At 36.7% G+C, this 20,795-nt stretch overlaps 1 protein-coding gene across 1 annotated transcript in view; it reads right to left on the reverse strand.

The window, feature by feature from the left end:
- Prex2 (phosphatidylinositol-3,4,5-trisphosphate dependent Rac exchange factor 2) overlaps positions 1-20,795 on the reverse strand; it is a 272,774-nt gene that overhangs the window by 48,278 nt on the left and 203,701 nt on the right. Inside the window, exon 35 of the mRNA XM_076836448.1 lies at positions 7,632-7,746. Coding sequence (XP_076692563.1) covers positions 7,632-7,746 — 115 coding nt within the window. The remainder of the gene's footprint in view (positions 1-7,631; positions 7,747-20,795) is intronic.

A 20,795-nucleotide genomic window follows, 5' to 3' on the forward strand; every position in this document is an offset into this window, starting at 1 on the left:
GAAAAACAAATTCACCCAGGAAGCTTGACCAAGTTGCCTTGAATATATTTTTAAGGCTGATTGTCCTTGGGATCAGAGAAGTCAGCAGAGTTAAAAATAAAAATTAATCTTGCTTCTATAAGCACTGACAATTTTTTTTCTCACAGAGTATATTTCCCTAACTGATTCTTTGGGGTATCCTTAGGTTTTCTTTGACACTTCCAGTTCTCATTTATTCCAAAGGAAATTCTGAACACGAAGTACTTTCATCTTTCCTGTGCTTTGGTGAAAACAGTAGCATTTCCTAGCTTGGGGACAGAAAACAATAGGTTTTCTTAGTATCCAGATAGAGATGATTTCTTTTAAAGGATCCTTGAAAAATGAAGACCATTTTATCTGCTTCTACTTGTCAGCCAGTATATCTATTTATCCTCACGAATATTATCACAGTGCAGGACTCTTCACAAAAACGTGAAAACTCAGAGTTAAGGAATTCTAATCTCATGTGCTGCCCTTATCTAAAAATTGCATTAAAATTGCTTTAAGGTAAAAGTAAAATAGTTATAGTTAAAATCCTTCAAGGGCAAATGAATTAGTCTGAATTCAAATAAGTACAGTCGAGGTGAATTAAATAGACTACATGCATAAATGTATATACAGCTGTATTTCACTCTTGGTAAAGTAATGGTGGAAAGGTTTAATAGAATTATAGTACTTTTCAAATAAAAAAGAGATGTTGCTCTCAAAGTGCCACTACAACTTCATCTGATCTTGTCTCACGTGAAATTTATGAACCTTGGCTACACTGATAAATATTCTGGAGAGGTTTCCAACAGAGTCAGCATCTGTACCCTTCAAATAGCCTGGAAATTTTTTGGATACCACACACAGTAGACTAGATACTGGAATAAATTCAGTAAAATAATAATATCCAAAAAACTGTCGCCATGTATTACAATTAATAGGATTTCCAATTCAACTATATTTATGATTTAATGTACTGAGCATAGTGGGAACTAGACCTGGTTAGCCTCATGAGGGAGGCAGGCAAACAATCCACAATATAATACAAAGATGGAATCCAAGAGGCTGTTCACTTCTAAAGAAGAAGGTCATTAATTCCAGCTGAAGCTGTAACTAAAGGCATCCTGCAGGAAGATAAATTTGAGATGGCTACTAAATAATCAGACTCTTTCAGCAAGTAGCAAAGGAGCTGAAGTATGTTCTGGATGAAAGCTGAGTTAAAAGACATCGAGGAAAAACCAAAAAAAAGGAGCATACAGATTCTGCTTGCAGATTGGTTTCATGGCCCTGTTTCTCTTGAACTCAAACTTCCAATTTCTCCTTTCCCTTTTAGGATTTTCACATATGCTATCCCCTCTGCTAGAAAATAACCTCCCTCCATTTCAAGTTTACCTCCTATTCCCCCCTTCTTTCCCTCAATTCCTCTTTCAGATCTCAGTGGAAAGGTCATTGCTCAAAGCATTCATTCCTGAAACCTTCATCCCATTCCCGATTAAGAGGGACTCCCTTCCTGCACACCTGCCTAGCACATCGCAGCTTCCCCACAGAATTTGCCTTTTTACAATGTATTAGTGAAAAATGTATTTTATATTTATCATAACCCACAGACAAAAATGTTCCTGCCAGGCCGTGATCTTATCTATTGTTACAACACCAATATTTGGCTCTGTCCTTGATTCTTTGTAAGCAAGCAGTATTTATCAACTACATTTAAGTATCCACCAGTTCCTTTAGTTTTACTTTGTGAGATTTTGGCACTCAAATATAACTTATGTTTTTATAAACAGGAGATACTTTCTATACTTTGTATACAGGAAAGAAGTCTCCAGAACTGCTCAGCATTTTAAGATAATTCAGATTCTAGTTTCTAGACTTACTTTTTTTTTTTTTTTTTCCTTCCATGGGATAATCACTTCTCATGTAAAGCAAAAATCACAACATTAAAAATTCTGTGTTCACGGCTGGGGATGTGGCTCAAGCGGTAGTGAGCTCACCTGGCATGCACGGGGAGCTGGGTTCAATTCTCAGGACCACATAAAAATAAAATAAAGATGTTGTGCCCACTAAAAAATAAAAATTAAAAAAAATTCTCTGTCTCTTTTAAAAAAAATCCTATGTTCACATTCAGAAAACAGAAATAAATTGTACGCATTTGGCTAGTTGTAAATTCACCAAAATACAGATTATCTTAAGCTAAAAAAAAAAAAAAAAGGTACAACAAAACAAAACAAAAACAACAACCAGTTGGTAAAAGACAAAGTAGAAACAATATTGAACTGATACAGAAGAGACAAATATGAAACCAGAAAGTTTCTGATTAATTAAAAAATAAATTTTATCACATAACTCTATGAGCTTCAGCTATAATAAAAAATTTAATAACAAAGGCATTATTTATAACCTAATTAATATTCTCACATACTCATTCACTTGCTCACTAATTTTAGCCTGTACTCTCATTGATTTAATATGATTTTTCCATAAATACTTATCAATAGAACATGACATTTTCTATTTCAAACCTGGATAAACTGTTTGCTGTCCAATCAAGGAATGGGAAACAGTATTTTTGTGTTGAGGACATTGAGGGAGATCAGAATGTGAGCCTGGGATCTGGGACAGGATATAAGAGCCGGAGTCCCATTGTGCCTTCCTGCTGTTTGATAGCTATAGGTGAAGATGTGAAACGGCAATGAGGCCCTGCCATCCCTCATATCCATCCCATGTCAGGGGTGCATACTCACTAACATTTTTTTTTTCCTGAGAGACAGAGAGAAGTGATAGATCTCAAAGAGATGCTATCATGGGAATAGTGAAAACACATGTTTTTGGCAGTCATTTCTCGGCTGTGAAAATTGTCCAGAATATATGGCTCTGAGGTTGGTACCTGTGTGTAGTATTTCTATTTACTACAGAAAATGCGCTTAGCTTTTCAAATCTCTTTTTTTAATGTGCCATTCTTTATCCACAAAGGCACACCTCAAGAGAACATTTATTTTGAATAATTGTCTTGTTTTCTTCCTACAGAGATGATGAATTTCATTTAGATACCGCGAATTGTGGGCTCTAAAAAAAAATCAGTATGAAGCTAACATTTCACAAAAATAAAATATCACAGCAGCCAATATATAATGTGTATCCTTCTGAGTTTCATTATTTCCCATTTATTTTATACTGAAAATATTGCATTTAAAAATAATAATCTAGGCCTCTGAAACTGCAAGGACTATTTTGATACAGGAACTGTTCACATTTATAGTTTTATCTCATTAGTCACCACGTAGTAGTGCTTTTTGCCAATAAAAAGGATGCATTAAAATGAAAGGGTTTGGTAATAATAAATCACCTTTAAGTAGGCAGAGGAAAATGAGGCTGATTGAAACTATGCCTGATGGCCACAGGGAATAAAAAGGAAAGTCATAGGTAGAAAAGAAAATAGAGATGGGTGAGGATAGTGAAGGGAGGGGATAATTGTAAATTTGTCTGAATATCAGAGCTAAAAATTATGCATGCTGCTTCTCTTAAACAGGTGAAAAATCAATCAAGAACATTACCTACTTAGGAGATTGAGGCAGGAGAATTGCAAAAGTCTAAGGCCAACCTGGACAATATAAATACCCTGTCACAAAGGAAAATAAAAAGGGCTGGAGGTGGAGCTCAGTGGGTAGGGCATTTCCCTTGCATGTGTGAGGGCCTGGGTTCAATTTCAGTACCTAATAATAACAATAATAGTAATAATAATAATAATAAATTAAATAAAAAAAATATTATCTGACTTAGGCCAGGAAGGAGATTATGTTTTAGAATACCTGTGAGACATTTCTGCAGCACAGTCTTGCTCATAGGGGAAACAGCCAGGTAGGCACCCAGAAACAGGGCCATCATGCATGTAACAAAGGTTCCCAGATCATGTCTCAGTGGATTTCCTCAGGAGATGGGAGGATACTGGTTAGACCAGTCAGCTGGCTGTGGCTTGCTTTACTACCTCCTTGTGAAAACTTCAGCCATTTTTAAGATTATTTGTAACTGATGCATGTAGTAGAAGTAAATAGCATTAACTCAATAATTTTTTTCCAACAGCTTTTCTGTTGTTCTTACAATAATCTCCAAATATCCTGCAATGGCCTACCTACCACCTTATAGAATCTGGCTCTGCATGTCTCTCTCAGTGTGTACTAGAATCACACTGACTTTCTTTGTCTCTGCCAACAGGACAGCCTGTTTGTATGATATCCATTCACTGTTTTTGTCAAGATCTTCCCCCATATTTTGACAAGGCTGCCTCCTTGTAAGTCAGGCTAATGTTTAAGTCATTACTCACTACCCGCTATGGACTATCAAACTCCTAATGCATCAACTTGCTTTCTATTTTCTTCAATGTATTTTCACTGTCTGAAAAACTTTGTTTATAGATGTATTTTTTTTGTTCATTTTCTGCCTTTCCCATTTCCACAAGAATGGAAACCTCAAGTAAACTGGACAAATGAATTACCAAGGGCAAAGAAGGACTATGGGCCAATGGTAATCTCTGACACCAAAATTGAGTAACAGAGAATTCACTTTCAGTGTAAAATGTTCACTCAATTCATTGAGATGGCCTCATTTAATATTAACACACACACACACACACACACACACACACACACAAAAGAGAAAAAAAAGTCTGTGCCTTAAATCCTGGTTTCATCATATATTTATCTGGGTAACCTAAGTTCCCTTTATACAATGGAAATGATATACAGATCTCATTAGATTTTAAAACAATCCACATAACTTGCCTAGCATTGTTACCGACACTTGATACATTCTCAAAATTTGGTATTTTGTATTATGGCTATCATTTTCTTCCATCTACTCTTGGCCATTCTAGGGAAATCTCTATAACTAGAGTGGAGTCCATTGTTTCTGCTCATCCTTCTCCCCTTTCCTCACTCTTAGTGACAGTTTGCTGCTCCTCTGTGGGGTTGAACCCATTCAGAAATGGGCCTGTGACCTATTCTGAGCTAATGCATGCCTACCCTGGTCCTTGGCTAGAGCTGGTGGGCTTGGGAACATTTTCTCTTCTTCTGCGAATGTTATACTAGTTTGGAGTAACCATCTTTACCCAAGAGAGAGAGTAAAAGGAGGCCCAAAGATGAAGTCCACACAGAGTAAAGGAATACTAGCAGATAGAAAGCTAAACAGTCTCGTGAGGAACTCATAATGCCAGATCATACTGTCCCTGTAGCAGCCACAGGCCCTGGACGTCTCTGATATGTTAGCCCATACATTAATTTCGTTAGGCCTATTTGAGTTTGGTTTCTGAAATTCATAAAAATCTAAAAAATGCCTTCTAATCAAGCACTAGTCTGATGTAAGATTAAGGAGAAAGAGGCTTTTCCTGGCATCCAATTTGCAAATAAATTAATGTCCAGTATGAAATGATTTCCAGTGTAAATGTAAAAAAGGCACTAGGGTTATGAGGAAACAGAAACCTCAGGACTACTTTTCAAAGCGCCCAGTAAGTACCCCTTAAAATGGTTAATGTTGGCTTGAGGCACAGTAAATCAAGAACAAATTGCTCATGAGCAATTTAGGACTATTTGTGCTTATAGAGTAACAGGAAAAATTAAGGAAGAAATTAGCACCTTATTCAAGAAACAAGCAGGAAGAGAAGGTACTATTGGAAGGAGGAAGATAATTACCTTTCTCTGCAAAATAAATCTAACATGCAGCAAGCAGGATGCAGAGCAGGCAATTACTGACAAGGGCATCTAATTTGTACTGAGTTCATACTTCTCAAAATGCTTTCTCGAGGAAAGATATACTAAAATGTTTTCTTAGGAGAATATGATCGCATGTAACTAATACATGTGCTATTTTCTACTAAACATCAGGAATCCAGTTTAGGTGAGCATATATAATATTTCTATAAGACCCCACAGGGCTGAGAATGGTAAGCCACACCTCCACTCTTTTCTGCTAGTTATGCTTAAATACTTTAATGCAATGAAGCACATTTGTGGAGAGCATCTTATGCAAAACCCTTTGATAAATACAATGGGGGACACGGGAGATCAATTCATTCCTCATCTCAAAGAGCTTTCACTAGATAGAGAGGATGAGAATTCTGTACATATAATTCTATTATTGAGGAGGAGAAGTACTGGATTCTATAGTAATCATAAAGTAAAGAGACAGGGTAGAAAAATGATGTGATATTCACTTAGGCCTGGGATAGTGGTTCTGAAATTGGAGTGTACAAAAGAATCGCAGGGAAGGCTTTGTTATAACCCAGGCTGCTGGACCCATCCCAGAGGTTCTAGCAAGTCTGCAGCTGGTCTTGGAAACATCCTTTCAGAACTCTAGATTAGGCACCATTTGGGGGAGCTTCTGAAACATTCTAGTGCCCAGGCTGCACTGGAGCTTCAAAATAAAAGAAAGATAGTTTATAAAGGAGAGTCGACTTTCTCCCAGAGTGGGACACTGAAACTTCAGATTCGCTTCTTGCTGTGAAAAGAGTCAGTACATTGTATACCTCTAAGAAATAGTGATCTAGACAAGGTGATCATGCAGGGGCAGTCGAAGAGACATTTCAGACTCATCAGGATCTTGAACTACATTTTAAGAGGAGGTAAAAATGATCGTAGGGATTTGAGACTGAGAACTTCAGAAAATGATATTTTATCGATGAACCAGAGAGCGGAGGAGAAGGGCCAGGTTTGTGAGACCAGGTAAGTAGGCAAAGCATTCCTAGAGGAAAAAGCCAACCCATTGTCTTAACCACCTGAACCTATACCACCTCCAGCTGGACGTTTTAGGAACTATCTTCACGGTGGGGCCCCATCATAGACAAAAAACAAAAAATGCCACAATAGTATTTTTGAGTAGAGCATTTTTTTCCCTTTATAAATAAAAAGCCTAGGGCTGGGGATGTACCTCAGTGGTAGAGTACTTGTTGAGTATGCATATGGTCCTGGGTTTGATCCCTAGTGGCACAAAAGTAAACAAACAATAAAAAGCTTAAATTTTTCAAGCAATTTAAAAAAGATACATATGCCAATATTGTTGAAAATTAAAGCTATTGAATTACAATAAACTTCCCTCCACTGTTGGTGGTTAATTTTTGCAGTCATTTATCATTATACCATAACAATATTTTAGGGAAAAGTTTAACATGTAAGCATTAACATATCTATTTGTAAGAAGATAGTTTTCCAATACCCTGTGCCCTGTCATATCTTCCATGTGGAAGATATTCTCCCCGTGAGAAGGCACCAGCTGCTCCATGTACATGAAGGAACCTATGTTACCCTTAATCCACTAAGTCTCCTTGGGGACACCATGATAACTTGTCAACATCACCTCTCCCTTGGAAATGGCCTAGGATGTGTTTATTCTCTTCTCTTTATCTTTTTCAAAGTTGAAACATTAATATGAAAATTTTAAGAACGCTTTCCTTTATCATTTTTATTAGGAATAAGATTAGCCATTAGAATAGATGAAATCATAAACATTATAAGAGGACTTCATATCAAAGTAAAAATAATAAGTAATCTAATATAATGGAAATGTCCCAAACCTTATTGATGTGTTCAAAACAGAGACAGTGAAAAACAAAAATGACGCCAACCTGGGCAGTTACATACCTGAGTTTCTGGTTGTACTGCTTGACCTTTTCCAAGGAGGCTGCATTTATCTGGGCTTGAAATTCTTCCACAGAAACATTGTCTCTATAATAATATCCTTCCAGGCTCTCCAGTGCTGTGTAGACAAGTTATGTGTACTTTATATGCAAATTCATAACTCAATTTGTCCACATTTAGTCAAATTTTACTAAGAGTAAATGTGCGAGATAGCGCCAAATAGGAACATACATGCAAGACACTGAATACATACATGCAAAGCTTGAAAGAGAATCAAAACTGTTTTTCTGCTCTCAAAATAAACACCAAACATTTGGTGATTTTTCTGTTAAGTAGGCAAAGGAAATTTCTAGTTTGAACTGTCATCTATTTTTAAAACATTTTGTATGCATTGTAGAAGACTAGAATATGCCACCCCAAAATATGCCTCTTTGGCATAAGGATTATTTTGAGCTGGTTATTTTGAGAAACTGCAAACACTGGAGAAACTCTGAAAACAAAAGAAGTTATCTTTTGTAAGGGAAATTTGCATCTGTAAAGGAAATCTGCATTTGTAAGGATCTCCTCCCCACCAGGAAGAGAGGTGACTGAATCAAGGGACTTGGATCACTTGCTCTTTCTAGTTACCTCCCAGTGACTGAATCCTTCCCCACCCTTCTTTCTTTGTTTCAATGGAAAATACTACAGTGGGCTCTCTCATCCACAGGGTGTACCTTCCAAGACAACAGCCACCCTGTGGACTGCTGAAACCACAGACAGCCAGGATCCTGTATATCTTGTGATTCTTCCTCTATATTATCACACAAATGTAATGCCTTTTCCATCTTAACTAAGAACTCTCATAACTTTTGCAGTTTGTGTTGTGACAGTAAAACTAACTTAATTTCCTTTTCCTTCTTCACTATTTCATGGGTAGAGGATCTCCTCTCCCCGAAGATACTAATTAAGAGTTTCCACCTTCCACCTTTTCAAATAAAGGAGGCACTTTAGGGCTTCTTGACATATTCTTGGACTAAGCACTGTGGTACTGCAACAGTCAATGATATGATAACTGGGACCACCAACTAATGGGCAGGTGGGGGAAAGAAGCCTGGACACTGGACAAGAGGGCGGCTCATGTCCTGAGTGGTATACAACACACCACACTGCCCAGGATGGCATTCTAAAACACAGATTGCTCATTGCCCAAATTTTCCAAATTAAAAATTTCAGACCATGGTAGACAGTGGGGTAGCTGAAACCATGGGACTTCAGAGTACAGCTAAGGGGGACCACGGAATGCAAACCTGCCTAAATTCAAAGCCACCTCCTGGAAATTCACTCACTTCTCCTTGGGTGTCTCCTACATATGCAAGACCACGTTATTAAACTTCTGTTTTTCTCTTGTGAATATGTTTTTTTGTCATAGGTGTTCATCCCAACTAAGAACTATGAAGAACAGAGAGGAAATTATTTTCCTCCCCTATCATAATCTTTGTGAAACTAAACTCAAGCTTCAAATATATAACTTATGAATATATACACACATATGCACATATATTATGCATACACATTCAGAACAGATGAAGAGGCAGGACTGTATATGAACATACACCAGAATTTTAAAAGAGGAAATCATTATTATCCATGTATATTTACATTCTTACAGCATCAATTAAATCAATCAATGTTAGTGAAATAAATAAAAAGTATAGATAAAGTGGAACCTTAGGAGACTACTTCTACTCAAACACTTAATCTAGTTAAACACACAAGTAACACTCCATTGATTTTTTTTCCATATTTTTACTGTTGCATTATAGTCCTGTAAAATTGTGGGATTTATTGCCGACATATCCTAATTGCCATATTCATATCTGCACAAAATATAATTTGGCAAGTATCATTCCCCAGTATTCCCCCTTTCTCTCCTTTCCTCCTTCTCCTTGGTCTCTTTCCTCTATGGATCTGCCTTCCATTTTCACAAAACTCCCCACATGTTAAATGTCGTTTGGTTAACACAGATTTTCTTTCTTTGCTAACATTTTTTTAAATTAAGTATTTCTTTTCCCTTTAAATTCTACTTAGTGGTATTTAAAATTTCCGTAGAGAACATGCATCACATGATAGGACTCGGAAACGCAAAATTTCCTATGGAAAGTTTGCCAGCATCAGGAACAATAATGGGTTCGACTTGGCAATGAAAACTGTTCTTCCTTGAACTACACTGCTTTTTTTTTTTTTTTTTTTTTTTTTGAGCCTCAATTTTCAACAGACTATTTCAAAATTGATTAAAAAATTAAATTTTCCAAACTACTAAATGCAATAGCTCCTTACCTAAATACCGAGGTTTCTACAAACCGACAGAAATTGTTATCACTGTTTTATTTTCCCCGAAAAAACAGGAAAGATACTGCTAATTTTAGCTGTGCTATATTTTCTAAACTAGTTCCAGAGCATTGAACAAACAAGGAAGTTATTCAAGAGTATTACTAAGTTTGAAATTTTAAGATGGTATAATTGGTTTATAACTGATTAAAGCATCTGTGGAAGGTTAAAGAGGAAGCATATTATTTCAGTATAGGAAATCAAATGTATAGGCTTGTTATGGGAAGAGCCCTGTGTTTACTTATTCCTTAGACTTAGGCAGTAATTAGAATAGCTGCCACTAGCTTAACCAACTTCCAGGTCCTGAAAACTGACAGGAAGTAAAAGGAAGTGTCCCGGATGGAACAGCCTCAAATACATACAGAAAGTGAGCTAAGTTTCCTCTCACTCAAAAAACACAGGTGACAAGCTGTTATCTCAGGAGGATTCGGTCTATCAATAGTCATACTTCAATGTGAGTTACTCTTACTATTTGGGAAGCTAATGATGAGACCTCTGGCATCAAAGTAAAATCCCAATTTCTGTTCCTCGGTAGCTGTTCAACTTTGGCAAGTTATGGAAACTAAATAGTAGCTACTATTTATGGTTAATTGGAAATAACATGATTAAATAATATTATTAAGAAAGCCTGTGGCTATTCTTATTTATTGGATGTGTTTTATGTACTGGGCAACATGCCAAATACTCCTCAGGCATTATTTAATTCAATTTCCATTCGATACAGATTATGCATGAGTGTGCTTAGCTAAACAGAATGTTTTGGGAACCAAAGGTGCATGCAAGGACACTTGAATTTGTGACTTAAGACCAGAGAAACTGGAAGAAGAACACTGGGGAAGAGCAGTAGTTGAACTGTGTATCCATCTGAGCTAATTTTCACAAAGGTCTTGATGGTTCGACTTTGGCCAGGATGGCCAGTCCTGCTCCAAAAGCTTATAACAGTATAAGAGCAATTATATGAACATAATTGAATATAATTTTAATGAATGCTTTTGCATTCCCATAAATTCCTGTTTTCATCACATCTTTTGACAATACTGTCAAATTAACAAGGCAATTAAAATTCACAATTTTGCGAAATTTATAAAAAAGTAGAAAAAACATCTTACCAATTTTGCCAAGAGGTTTAGCAAGAATTTTATGGTACATAATAGGGTTGTGGGGAAAGAACAAGAAAAGATGAGTTCTGTATTTAAAAATTAAAATTTATATGGCCAAGAATGTCATTTAGTTAACACAGATTTCCTTTCTTTGCTAACTTGTTTTTTTTAATTAAGTATTTCTTTTCCCTTTAAATTCTACTTAGTGGTATTTAAAATTTTTGTTTTTCTCTTGTGAATATGTTTTTTTTGTTTGTTTTTTATTTTGTGTAAATAGAATGTTTATTTATTGTTATGTATTTTGAAGACAGACAACAGAATGACATTCTGCCAAATTAATTTCTATTCTCAATAACTGTAGGTCAAATATAAAATAATGTCATGGTAACCAATCTCAAACGTTGGTGTCTCCTTAGCATGCTTTTCTGGTTTCCTTACTTTTCATTCATATAACATATTTCATAAAAGTAATGCGGACATATTTCATTGACTAAATATTTATTTAGCAGTATGAAGTTAAATTAGTATTAGAAATATAACAAGTGTTTTGTTTACATCTATCACTTTTCAATTAGAGGAGGGAACACATTCTATTAAACTTAGGTGTTAGCAAAAAAGAAAAATCTAATAAATGTTAAGAGAATATTAGAAGTGAAATTGTTCTCGAATAGAAAGTGATCTAAGCTTCCACTCACTCAAAAACCAGCTCAATGTTTATTTTTTTTCCTTCTTTCCACCAAAAACCAAAACAAACAAACAAAAGAATTAATCAAGAAAAACAGAGTCTCTGAAGAAATCCAAATGGTCATCAAATATATTAAAAATGTTCAACATCTCCAGCAATTAGAGAAATGTAAATTAAAGCCACATTGAGATTTCATCTCACTCTAGTCAGAATGTCAATTATCAAGAATAGAAGTAACAATAAATGTTGGGGGAAAAGGTTCACTCATACTGGCTGGTGGGACTACAAATTGGTGCAACCACTCTGGAAAGCAGTATGGAGATTCCTTGAAAAATTAGGAATGGAACCACGATTTGACCAGACTATCCCACTCCTTAGTTTACATCCAAAGGACTTAAAATCAGCATACTACAATGACACTTGCCACATCAACGTTTATAGCAGTTCAATTCACAATAGCTAAGCTATGGAACCAACCTAGGTGCCATTCAACAGATGAATGGATGAAGAAATTGTGGTTTATGTAAAAATGGAGTATTACTCAGCTATAAAGAAGAAAGTCTTTATGACATTTGTAAGAAATGAAGTGGAATTTATACATTAAAATGCAAACTCAACATTTAGAAATCCTGAAGACTATTATGCCAAGTGAAATAAGCCAGTCCCCCAAACCCAAAGATTAAATGTTTTTGCTGATATGTGGAAGCTAAGCCACAATAGGGGGGGGGGGGTGGAGAGAAAGAAGAGATGTTCAGTACATTAGACAAAGGGGAATGAAAGGAAGGAAGAGGTGATAGGAAAAGGAAAGACAGTGGAATGAATTTGAAATAATCTTTCTATGTACTTATATGAATACACCATAGTGTATCCCACCATCCTGTGCATCCATACTAATGGGATCCTAAGTACAATAAGATATACTCCTTGCTTGTATTATTATATAAAAATGAATTCTACTGTCATATATAACTGTAAAGAACCATTTAAAAAATGGAAAATAGTTTCAATCAACAAAAGCTTTTTTGTGATAGCTCAGTGACACCTTATTGGTTAGATTAATGAGGTACAGCTGGGCATAGTGCACACACCTATAATCCCAGAGGCTTGGGAGGCTAAGGCAGGAGGATAGCAAGTTCATAACCAGCCCTAAGCAATTTAAAGAGACCCTATCTCAAAAGAAAAAAAATAAAAGGGTTGGGGATGTGCTCACTGGTTAAGCGCCCCTAGGTTCAATCCCTACAACTGAGGGGAAAAAAGTAGAACAGAAGGAATAAAAAATAGGTAGAAAGGAGACATAAAGGAAGGATAAGAAAATAAGATTTTGATTCAGAAGTTTTGATAGTTTTCCAGGCCTGTCATCCCCTAAGCTGTTACTCCCAAATTCCTGGGTGATCTGTAAGTCTACCTGTGCATTGTTAATTAACCTCCTAACAAATCAATTAAGTGAGGAAAGTTATGATATCCTGAGGATCCTTTAATTTAGGAGTCTACCCAGCACTATCTATGGATCAAATAATGGAGACTGCATCAGCCTGAGGATCCCGAGACTGACAAGACAACCGGAACCCTTCTTGAGATAACTGAACTAATGTCATTCCTACATACTTTGCCATACACACCTCTCATCAAGTTTCCTTTAAAAGAAGAGCCAGGGAACCTCAAAATTGTGTCTCTCACTTATGATGGCTTAAAAGCATATCTTGCTTTACCTACAAAGGTGTCTCTCTTGAGACGATCTATATTCTTCCTTGAATATGTGCCTACTTTCCCAAATAAAACTGGCTATGCCTCGGACTGGCACGTGCTGAAATTCTTTTGTGTCAAGAGCCTCATTGATCCTGATTTGAGTTCCTCCTTCTCCCCAGGAACATCGTGGACCTTTCTCAGGAGACATCTCTTCTCCAGTGATAGTAAGACACTGCACCTTCACTGTTTCAATTGCCCAGATATGGTCACTGCTGGTCAAAAGTCCTCCAAATTGGTCACAGTTATTGTGAGGAAAGCAAATTTTGTTGATTGCATTCTGACCAACAGAGAAGTAGATTTATACATTAAAATGCAAACTCAACATTTAGAAATCTCAATCCTGAGAACTGTTACCTCATTTTAAAAAAAAAGGCTATTTATTGCTTCAATTATAAATGTTGCATAAAATCAAAAGGGAGAACTTAAAGCTTAATTTTCTAATACACTTTTAGAAGTGGTTTGGGGGAAAAAAATGGATGAAGATAGCTTACAAAATGACAATGTTTATAACAAAATGCTCCCTTCTGTTTACAAGAGAAAGCACTCAATAGCCTGGATAATTTTAATTATTCTCTGAACAAGAAAGACAACTTTTAAAAGTAAGTGTTCAGGGAAGTAATTTCTGGTGGCAGCTTTTTTCCTCCCCTCGTAGAAGGTAAGAAGTCAATAACGGTGGTAGAGGAAAAGCCAGGACTCCATGCCCCATTTAGTTTAAGGAAAACCACCATCCAGAGACTCAAGAACCAGATATTTAACAGCATTTTGCAGGAAAGACATAGCATACTTTAAGGATACTGTGCATTTTAAATCAAAGACCTCTTTATAACACCATGTCTCCAAGAGGTAGAATTTCTGATTCCAGAAACCAAGGATAAAAACATCTGTGGGGGGTTGAATTGCATCCCTAAAAAGATATGAAAATGTTGTAGCCTCTGGTACCTGTAAATATGGCTTTATTTTGAAATATGGTCTTTGAAGATGTCCTTAAATTAAACTGAGAGCATAATAGATTAGGGCAGGCCCCAAACCAATAACTGGTGCTCTTATAAAAAGAGAAAAAAAATTCTACAAAGACACAGAGACAGGTACACAGAGAGGTCATGCGAAGATGGAGGCGGAGACTGTAATCATCCTTTCACAAACCAAGGACTGTTGGAAAAGCCATCAGAAGCTAGAAGAGGCAGAGAAGTCTTCTTCCTTAGAAACTCTGGAGGGAACATGATCTGACATCACCTTGATTTTAGGCGTAATGCATTTCAGATTTTGGATAGAATAGACATTGCTTTCAGCCACCCAGTTTGAAGTAGTTTGTTAGAGTGGCCCAGGAAAGCTAATACAATAGTGATCCCAGTGACACTTATGTTTTCTAACCCTGAAACTTTGGTTCTGTTGGTTTAAAGGTCCTGATCCCCAAAGGAGATACTCCAGGGAGACAAAGCAGGGGTCCCATTTGAATGTAGGCTATCATTGCCACCTGGCCACTTGAAATTCTTCTGCCAGGACACCAGCAATCAAAAAGGGCAATCCTGGGCTGGGGATGTGGCTCAAGCGGTAGCGCACTTGCCTGGCATGCATGCGGCCCGGGTTCAATCCCCAGCACCACATACAAATAAAGATGTTGTGTCCGCCAAAAACTGAAAAATAAATTAAAAAAAAAGAAAAAAAAGAAGGGCAATCCCCACTGTGGCAAGACTAGAGGACCCTGATCATCACAGGGAGGTAGGGCTATTGTTATACGATGGGGAAAGAAGAATCCAGATAATCTACTGAGGACCTTCTCCTGCAATTCTTTAACCTAATATCATGGCAAATGGACAACTACCTTGGCCTGAGAAGGGCACAGCAACCAGGAGATCAAGTCCCTTAGGGATGAAGGTCTTGGTCATGCCACAGGTTAACGAACAAGACCAGCCGAGGTTCAGGCTAAAGGTAAGGCTAATCTACAATTAGAGCAGGCTCTGATCCAATGATTGGGTGTCTCCATCAGAAAAATTTGATGATGTGGCCCTGTGAGAAGAGGGAAGAATCTATTGAGGTCCCAAGATCAGATGCAGCAACAAGGGCTATGGCTTGTCCTAGTAAATTATCCTTATTATCCCTAAATTATCTCCTAAATTATCCCTATCCCAGAAAGGGAGGCCCATTTGAATCCTGAAGGAGCCTCTACCGGACCATACACAAAGACAAGAATCTGACAGGTGCAAGGCATGGAGCCAGACCAAGAACTGCCGCCTCAGATCCCCATTCAGAAAAACAGGCCCAGCTAGTGCCCAGCTGCTGTGGTCGGGGAGAAGACATCCATCAGCTGATCATTCTGCAGAGCCTCTTAGCCTTTGCTAAAGAAAATTGTTCCATTCAAGGTCACTCCTCCTAGGGCCAGCCTGCATCCTCGTGGACCTAGAATATAAGAATCTTTTACAGTGCCCCAACCCTCCTTGCCTCAGCTCCCCAGAATCTAGATAAGTTGAACATTTGTGAAATGAATTAGTCTAATTAAACAAAGATTAACCGCATAATTGCACAGTTTTTCCTAATCCACACAGACCCTTGGTTTCTCATCCTGGTGAACTCCAGAATTGCCTGAAAAGCTGCTCAAGTATCCTGATATTTGAGTTCCACCTCCTAGCTATTCTGTCTTAATTCATTTAGGGTGGCGCTGAGTATGGGTATTTACTAAAACCTTTCCAAGATGATTAAGGTGCAGCTAGTGGCAAGAAAAACTGACAATGCAAATAAGTCAGTGGGAAGTGGGTGAAAGAAGGGACCCAAATATGCCCCCTCCTTGTGTTCCTATTTCTTTTTTTTCTTTATTAAATTATTTATTTATTCTAATTTGTTATACATGTGGCAGAATGCAATTCATTTCATATTACACATATAGAGCACGTTTTTTTTTTCAAGTCACTGGTTATACACACCATCCATGTCTTCATACATGTACTTAGGGTAATGATGTAGAACTCATTCCACCTTCATTCCTACCTTGACCCCTCCCTTTCTCTTCCTTCCCTTTCCCTATCTAAAGTTCATCTATTCCTCCCATGCTCCCCCATCTCCATTATGAATCAACATCTTTATATCAGAGAAGACATTTAGCACTTAGTTTTTTGGGATTGGCTTACTTCACTTAGTATTATATTCTCCAACTCCATCCATTTACCTGAAAATGCCATAATTTTATTCTCTTTTAATGCTGAGTAATGTTCCATTGTGTATATATACCAAAGTTTCCCTATCCATTCATCTACTGCAGGGCATCTGGGTTGGTTCCACAGTTTAGCTACTGTGAACTGTGCTACTATAAACATTGACATGGTTGTGTCCCTGTAGTACGGTGTTTTTAAGTCCTTTGAGAATATACCAAGGAGTGGGATAGCTGGGTCAAATGTTGGTTCCATTCCAAGTTTTCTAAGGAATTGCCATATAGCTTTCCATATTGGCTGCACCAATTTGCAGTCCCAACAGCAATTTATGAGTGCGCCTTTTCCCCCACACCCTCACCAACATTTATTGTTGTTTGTATTCTTGATAGCTACTATTCTGACTGGAGTGAAATTTTAGAGTAGTTTTGATTTGCATTTCTCTAATTGCTAGAGATGTTGAACATTTTTTCATATGTTTGTTGATTGATTGTATATCCTCTACTGAGAGGTATCTATTCAGTTTCTTGGCCCATTTATTGATTGGGCTCTTTGTTTTTTTGTATAAAGGTTTTTGAATGCTTTATATATCCTAGAGATTAGTGCTCTATCTGATGTGTATGTGGTAAAGATTTGCTCCCATTCTGTAGGCTCTCTGTTCACCTCACTGATTGTTTCTTTTGCTGAGAAGAAGCTTTTTAGTTTGAATCCATCCCACTTATTGATTCTTGGTTTTAATTCTTGCACTATAGGAGTCTTATTAAGGAAGTTGGGGCCTAATCCGACATGATGGAGATTGATGCCTACTTTTTCTTCCATTAGGCACAAGGTCTCTGGTTTAATTCCTAGGTCTTGATTCACTTTGAGTTGAGTTTTGTGCATGGGGAGAGAGACAGGTTTAATTTCATTCATTCAGTTGTAATGATGTGCTTTATCTCACTAAAGGCTCACAGTTGCCAACAGCATTAATTCTCTAACCTATAGGAAAGCCTGTATGAATATTAGGTGGGAGATTGCTTTAATATGACCTTCATATTCTAGCATTTGGGGTATGCTTTGTGCTCATTCTCCAGTCTGCTTGTCTCTGTGTGCCTTTCCTTCAAAACATGTATCACTTTCATCTGTCTGGATTCCTGTTTTCCTCAGCAATATACATTCACCTTCAATCCTGCTCACCTCTAACCCTGAAATTCCTGATCTTGCAGTTAATTCCATCTCTCAAGATCCACCATGAACTACAATGTCCATCTCCTTCCAATCCTCTATGGAGGCAAGAAAAATGGAGGAAGATGATACATTTGCTGTTTCTGCACCAAGTTTGTGGTATCACAGACTGTGGAATTCTCTCTGTAAATTATTTGAGGTTATTTGAACATCTTCACTTGGTCTTGAGCCAGGAAGATTTAGGTTTGGCATTGCAAACTATTTTGTTTGTTTAATCCCACTCAACGGATTATGCAATGCACGTCTGTCTTCACTAGGCTAGGAAGACCACTTTTGTTGAGTGTAACCCATTGGAACCTGGACAGCCCACCTCCTACCTTAATTGGTGAAGAACATTCTACAGAAAACCTGTGATGTTTCCCCTATATAAATAAAGCAAACCCTGGCTCTTACTCTCTTTCCAGTGTGGAAGCTCGACCCCTAAGGTCAAAGACCTGTCCTGGCCTTGCTTTCTAAAATTACTTCCTGTGTCCTGTGGTTTCTTCTCTGTTTTCTCATTCTTAGCTTTATTTTGCAGCCACCCTACTCCACCAAAGAGGAACCTTCGCTTCCACTGCCTACGCCGAATGTGGGTGGGAAGAGACAACTTCAGGGAAGCTTTAATAAATTTCCCAGGAAATTTTCATGTTCATCTGACTTTTTTTCATTAGGGAAGAATCATGTGTATATACACCTACAAAACTAAACACCTAGGTGGGAAAGATGGTGGAAATGAGTCAGACATTATTATTCTATGTACATGTATGATTGTATGAATGCTGTGACTCTGCATCGTGAATAACCAGAGAAATGAAAAGCTGAGCTCCATTTGTGTACAACGAGTCAAAGTGCAATCTGCTGTCATGTATAACTAACTGGAACAACAACAAAAACACAACTGAACCCCTTCAAATAAACTTTCAATCCAGGAATAGGCTCCATTTAAAATCTCTTCCATTTATCACTACTTTCAATTACCAGACTTGACCTATTCAAATTAGGTCTGGATTTCTTATGCTGCTCCCTTATGCAAATGCTGAGAGCTACTCAAGATTCCTTAGGTGAGATTTATGATGGAGAAAGAAATTTTGCATTCCTTTTAAATAAACAACTTTATCAATGGCAGATATTTCTTTTCTTTTCTTTTTTTTTTTTTTTTTTTTTTTGAGATGCTGAGGATGGAACCCAGGGCCTTGTGCATCCTAGAGAATTGCTCCATCATTGAGCTACATCTCCAGCCTTTTTATTTTATTATGAGGCAGGGTCTCAGCTGCACAAGATGGCCTTAAACTTGTGATGTTCCTGCCTCATCCTCCCTAGTAGCTATGATTACAAGCATGTGCCACCACGCCTGCCTTACCACTGGCAGATTTTTAATGACACAAACTGTTTTCCAGCCATCTTTACCTATCCGTGACCTCAACTACATGAATTGTTTCCTGTATTGCTTATTCAAACCGTTTTTCAAATTTTGCTGCTTTGAGAATATGAAAACCTAATGTTTATTATAGTTTTTACTTAAATTACATTTTAAAAGTGGTATTAAATTCATCGAATACTATATATTTAGAGATTATTTCTAAATTGGCTCTTGCCAAAATTGTAAAACAGTGGCCGCTTGCAAAATAATCATTTTCCTTTGTATATTTGCTATTGGGTATGATTATTCAGTTATTTAAGGTGGATATGTCACAAATGCAAGATTTTTGAAAAAAATATGCTTAGTGCCATCTGTCATATCAGTAATTATTTCAAAGACAAAATTTTTAAAAAGAGAAAAATACACGAAGAATTGTTAACAACTGTAAGCCCTAATTGAACCTTTAAAAAGTTAACATTTCAGAACACTGTCTTCTTAAATTATCTATCCTTTTTTTGACATATTTAAGGTTAAATTATTCTAATATATCTCCAAGGGTCTTTTTGCCCCTTGTTTCTTCTTCTTTTGTATTCCTTTTCATTCCAGAATCTGTATTACCTGCACAGAGACTACCAATAAATCATGGTCCTCTGAAAAGAAATGAAAATACCTCCTAACAACTTCACTGAAAATGTATTCTACATAAATGTATTCTTTTCAAGGATCTGTCTAAGTCAGTTGCAGTTTCAAACTATAACAACTGAAGGAAGGGTAATCAATCATTTAGTATTTGAAGTTCTAAAATAATATGTATGTAGCACAAAACAAAACTTTCACTTGGTAGTGAATTTAGATTTCACACACATGTCCATTCTTTAATCATATAATTGATTCTATTTTTCTCCTCTTCTCATTTTTTATAAGAACATTAAATTTCCACAGCAAAACCCATGCAGCACTTAAAAATTTAAAATACGTAAAATTCCCTATGATATCCATCAGAGAGGTTGATATAATCTTATGACAACAACATGCATATTTTAGAGTGTGGTGGGGATCCTAAATTAAAAGAAACTACATAATAATTTGAATTTCTAATTCTTTTTGGGCATCACAAAAGAAAGATTCAGGATCTTCCCCAGAGACCTAGTCTGTGGCAAGAATCTCACTCATGCTACTCTTGACGCCTTCTACCACAGTTGACACTCATTATTTATTTATTTTTTAAAGTCAGGAATACTTATCTCTTGACAAAAGAATTGACATAATGACTTTCAAAAAAGTATCAATTAAATTACCCAAAGATGAGAAAAACATTTAGCATACATGTGTCTTTACACATATATAAATCAAAGATTTGAGATTAAAATATGTATATAAAAATAACCTGCATGCATTATATTATCAAACATCTTCTCTCATAATATATTCTAAACATACAATTTTAATGACTTTACCATAGTTCCACTTATCTAAGCAAGTTTATTTAACCTTATTAGATTTACCATTATTTGTTTGAACAACTTGTCTTATTTCTCCCTTGTAAGTAATGCTATAATCCTATTT

The sequence above is a fragment of the Callospermophilus lateralis genome, chromosome 16 (genome assembly GCF_048772815.1).
Source record: "Callospermophilus lateralis isolate mCalLat2 chromosome 16, mCalLat2.hap1, whole genome shotgun sequence".
Lineage (NCBI taxonomy): Eukaryota > Metazoa > Chordata > Mammalia > Rodentia > Sciuridae > Callospermophilus > Callospermophilus lateralis.